Source organism: Artemia sp. Qi Xiang Cuo, chromosome 1 (genome assembly GCF_049724085.1).
Source record: "Artemia sp. Qi Xiang Cuo chromosome 1, ASM4972408v1, whole genome shotgun sequence".
Taxonomy (NCBI): Eukaryota; Metazoa; Arthropoda; class Branchiopoda; order Anostraca; family Artemiidae; genus Artemia; species Artemia sp. Qi Xiang Cuo.
The window spans coordinates 74,835,756-74,841,318 of NC_142794.1; the positions used below are offsets into that span (position 1 = coordinate 74,835,756).

Below are 5,563 nucleotides of genomic sequence, written 5' to 3' on the forward strand. Positions count from 1 at the left end.
TAAAACCCCTCAACTCCTAAAAAAAGAGTCAGATCAAAACAAAAAGTACACCATTAGAACCGCCTTGTCCGAATCCTCTATAAAGGAAACTTACCGCCCTTTGGCTTGAATAACAAAGAAAATATATTGGCTTGAAAATCAAGAAAATTGGCTTTTACCACGTTATTCTCCACAAACGGGATATTTTTTTCTTTCCGCTTTTTTTTTCCTGCTCAGCTAGCTAGGCACTGGAAAATCATAGAGAGCTGTATAATAGCTCATTTTAAAAAAAATTGCAACATCTAGTCACTTTTGTAATTAAAAATAAAATGCTTTTTAAAGTAGAATCAATTTTGTCAAAAAAATTGCATTTTTTTATAGTAAAGAACGACCCATGTTAATTGATCCGGGTTGCTGTTACATTAAAGAACAATCATTGAAATAACAAACCATTGCATACATTGGACTTAATTAGATACTTGATTGTTTGAGGTTCGTCTCTTACTATTTCAAAGAAGAAAAAGCCATAGGCTTTTTCCTGTTTGTAATCAGGTTCGATAATTTCTTAGTAAGAAGCGATCATGCCTAGGATGAATAATGGAGTATCTACTGTTCGGATTCAAAAATCGAATTCCACTTTTTTTGAGCCAGAAGGAATTAAAGAAATTGACAGCGACTTTTATGGCTACATTGGCGAGATTGGGGCTAGTTTTGATGAAAGTGGCATGGATTTAGACGAAATCTGCTTGCTCACCGAAAAAGAAAAACGTCGATTTGATAGTCGCTTCTCTGTTACTGACCAGCAGCTTGGAAGTGGATCGTTTGGGAAAGTCTATCTTGGGGCGGATAAATCTGGGGGTGGAAAAGTAGCCATTAAGAAAATAAAGAAACGCAAAATATACGATTCCACTGTGAACGAAAGAGGAAAAGTGGTTCCTATGGAAATTGAGATACTGATAAAAATCAAAGGCCTAGATGGGTTCGTTCAAATGATTGATTTCTTTGAAATGGGTGATGAATTTTGGCTTGTCACGGAATTTTTTGAAAATGCGTTTGACCTAAATAGTTTTATTAAGTGTCAACCAGGGCCTAGTGAAAAAGAGGCACTTTTCATCTTTAGAAAAATTTGCATCTGTGTCCAAAGACTGTTTAATTGTAAAATTATCCACAGAGACATAAAGCCAGAAAATATTATTATCACATCCGAAGCAACCATAAAATTAATAGATTTTGGAAGTGCCACATATATTGATAGGGCTCTAAAGAATCTTGCTGCCACAACACTTTATTTACCGCCTGAGTTTTTACGCGAAGAAATATACAAACCTGAGGCTGTGGCGGTTTGGTCCTTGGGCTTGGTTTTGGCTGGCCTTCTCACTGGGAAAGATATCTTTGCAAAACTCGAATCACCATACGCGGTTAGTTATAAAGAAACGTTAGAAGCGTTAGTTATAAAAAGCGTTAGAAGTATTATAAAGAACATAACGCCCACCATTTCGATACAAGTAAAAGACCTGCTAAGCAAGTGTTTGAACGAGGATCCAGATGAAAGAATTACACTGAGAGACATATTAAAGCACAAATGTTTCAGTGGTTTGAATTGATTTTTATTTTTTGCATACTTTTACATTTGTGTTGCGTAAATTCAAAAGAGGTTTATCCTCTATTCCAAATAATTAATTTAACAAAACTTTTTCGGAAAAAGAAGTTTTTTAAAGATAAGTGAAGAGAAATGCTAAAACCTAAGTCAAGCAGAAACAAATTTCTACTTAAATTCAAACTTAAAATGAACCAAAATTTACTATCAATGAATAACGACACCTTGCCCATGTTAACTAAAACATAAATAGGGATTATGTAATTTCCAATAGTATCATGGCTGTAGAGATGGCTGAAACCTAGTTACAATAAAAAACGATCATTGGAATAACAAAAATTGAATACCTATGGAATTAGCTAGCTACTTGATTATTTGAGACTCGTCTCTTACTATTTAAAAGAAGAAAAGCCGTAGGCTTTTTCCTGTGTGTAATCAGTTTATTATCATAGGCAGTGCGCTAGCACTGCCTGAGTAAAGAACGATGTGGGCACAATGTGTTTTTTTTCCGGGTTGCAGCGATAGCTAGCAACCTAGTAAAAGACGATCACGTCCAATGTTAAGAAATATAAAAACCCATAGTTCCTAACAAAGGAGTCAGATCAAAACAAAAAGTACACCATTAGAACCGCCTTGTCCGAAACCCCTGTATAGGAAACTTTCTGTCCCTTGGCTTGAACAGCAAGGGAAATATATTGGCTTGAAAATCAAGAAAATTGACTTTAACCACGTTATTCTCCCCAAACGGGATATTTTTTTTTCTTTCTTTTTTTTTCTTTTCCACAGATAGCTTGGCACTGGAACATCGTAGAGGGTTGTTCAATAGCTCAATTTAAAGGAAATTAATTGGGTTAAAAATCTATAGTAACTAAAATAAATTATTTCTAAAAGAGAATAAATTTTTCCACCAAAAACTGCATTTTTGATGTCTTTTCACACTGCAGTCTTTCAAACATAATCGTATACCAGCGGTAAGATTTGAACCCACGCCTCCGAAGAGACTGGTGGCTAACACCAGTGTCTTGGACCACTCGGCCAGGCTGCCTCTCATAAATAAATATAAATGTGAATTTGGGTTGCAGCAGTAGCTAGCAACCTAGTAAGAGACGATCAGTCCCATGCTAAGAAATATAACAAAACTCCTAAAAATAGAGTAAGATCAAAACAAAAGTACATCATTAGAACTACCTTGTCTGAAACCCTACTAGATAAAAAATGAATGTCGTAGCTTTATATTAGAGCTATGACGTAAATAGAAAAACACGAAATTATATTGTTGTTTCTGATGACGTCATGAAATAATATCATTGCGCCTTGACGTCAATAAAATCATTACGCCGTGACGTCATAATTACTACTTAGGAACGACACAGATGTAAATTCTCTTATTCTTGATTAGAATAACGGTTAGATCGAAGCAAGCTATACGCAATTTGAAAAAACAGTACTACACAAACAACAGAGATAGTATCTTGAAAAGAGAAAAGCAAAGGTATTCAACCGACCAGGCGCATCGAGAAGTAAAAATTGAGAGAGAAAAACAAAGGTATTCAACCGACAGGGAGAATCGAGAAGTAATAAGTGAGAGAGCAAAACAAAGGTATTCAACCGACCAGGCGTATCGAGAAGTAATAATTGAGAGAGCAAAACAAAACAGCAAGATGTGTTATCACAATGATGAAGATTATGGACATGCAAAAATTGAGACAGCCAAAGAAAAGATCAAGGAGCGTTACTGGGATGAAAAAATCTATAATGAAAAAATTAAATTCTCTGTGAGGTTGTATCGAAGAACGCATAAGGACAAAGGGAAAAATTACATTCAGAAATACAAGAAGATGGCAAAAATGCAGACTGATCTTTGTAAATTGAGAAACATTTTACGCATGTTTCATCGGGATCACAAAAAGTATTGAAAATTACAGATTAAAATTCTCTTTGAAAGAGCGGATGCTGTTGAAAAGTCGGCTAGAAATTCCTTGGCAAAGCTTCATAGTAATATCCAAAAGAAATGTTGTCAGTTTAACGAAAAGCTTCCAAGGTATGGATTGGTAACTGTGGAACAGTTTATAGATGCAATGGAAAATGTTCGACAACACAGTGAATATACGGAGGCGTACTTCTTAGAAAATTCGTATATTAATTTTGGAAGGAGCAATTGCAGTTTATGTAGCAGCAATAAAAATATATATACAAGCATACTTATCAACAGCGAAGGAAAAGCAATGTTTTTCAATTATGGCGAAAACGAGCCTGTAAGGGTTATTAGTAAATGTGTTTGTAAGACTAATGATTTAGAACAAATTCCTGGAACACCGACTCAAGAAAAAAGCATTTCTAACTGTGTTTTAAACAGTTCGTTTAGTTCTACTGAATATTTGGCAAAAAATTCTCTGTGTAGTAGAACAAACTGTCCTGAAAAGTACGAGATAACTATTGAAAAATGCTCTAAAACTAGATCTGACAAGGAAATTATGATGGCTGAAGTCACCTATAACAATCTGAGTAAACATTCAAAACCAAAAATTGGGCAGCAGGTTACTTGGCAATGTCACCCTGATATCTGCAAGCTCTATCCGACGGATATTGAATTATGTCAAATTCTTTTTGATATCCTTGAAAATAATATAGCATTAAAATTTTCAACTGACAAAGTGGTTAATTTCTACCTTGGCGGCTTGGATTATTGTGAAATCAATTACAGGGACACAAGAAAGCATGGGCATTCGTTATACTGTAGCCCAAATGAGGGATGTCAGAGCTATTTCCGTTCTCTAAGGGCACTAGCTCCACATTTTCCTGTCTTGAACTGTTTCATTAATAGCGTATATAAGGCAGTATCAAAATGTAATATTATACAACATATTAATCTACTAAAAGTCCAGGGCTCGTACAAGGAACTAAGTCATTACATAGAAGAAGTGTCAAGTAGACTCTGTCGTAATAATAGTCAAGACTTCATTTACGGTGATAGCAATATTAGAGTTTCTGTGGATCAAAATACAATAATAAAATTATTTGGTGAGAGCCTTGATAAGGTAGCTAACATTAGGGATGTATACCCCACAATGCATTGTGACAGTTGTGAGCAGATAAAGACAAAATACCAATTGAAGAGTCTAAGATCCCTTTCAAATAAGAAAGGTTTTGATGTAATGATGGCCACGATTTTAGAACACCTACAACAGGACATACCCAAAGATGACAGAGAACAACTAATTCAATGTACAGGTTGGAAAGAGGATGTCATAGATTCATTCTTTGTCTGTGATTACTGTGCTGGGAAAATGTTGAAAAGTCAGGAGAATGTCCGATCAGTATTAAATAACCTTCATATAGACTGTACACCGGAATGTATAAAGTGTATAAATAATTTTGAAATGGTAATGATTCGATTTGTAATGCCTTGTCTTACGATCGTCAGATTAGGGCAACTAACTGCATTGAAGAGACCTAGAACAGAACTTGTTGACGCTCTTAAGGGGAGAATAGTATATCTACCTGTTGATGTGCAAGCAAATGCAGATATTCAGCCTGAAAAACTTCTTAACATTGATAGTTTTGTAGTCATTGTCAATGGTCAGCCTACTTACAACAAGAATGTTTGGACTGCACTATATAATATAGAACGACCTCTTGCCTATGCTAAACTTTATAGGCCACTTAACTGTAGTATAGGTTAGTAATTCAACAGATTGCTTGGCACTTGAACATCGTAGAGAGTTGTTCAATGGCTCATTTTAAAGAAACTTAATGGGGTTAAAAACTTCTTGTAATTAAAATAAATTATTTTTATTACATTAAGAAATTTTAATTATGTTCCTTAAGAAATCATCATAAGTTAAAATTTCCCATACAAAATTTGAATTCAAGCCAACTTGGTGAGAGCTATCCCAACCTCTAAACCATATACGATTTATTAAAATATCCGATTAATGACGTTTATGTTAAAGAACAAATTATAATAAAGAACGACCCCTTGCCTAT

The 5,563-nt window shown here is 34.7% G+C and overlaps 1 protein-coding gene across 1 annotated transcript; it reads left to right on the plus strand.

Annotated features, from left to right (window-relative positions):
• Positions 1-560: 560 nt before the first annotated feature.
• On the plus strand, positions 561-1,583 carry LOC148956718 (serine/threonine-protein kinase pim-1-like). Its single transcript, XM_089096149.1, has one exon. The coding sequence runs from the start codon at positions 561-563 to the stop codon at positions 1,581-1,583; it is 1,023 nt and encodes a 340-aa protein (XP_088952275.1).
• The last annotated feature ends 3,980 nt before the right edge of the window (positions 1,584-5,563 follow it).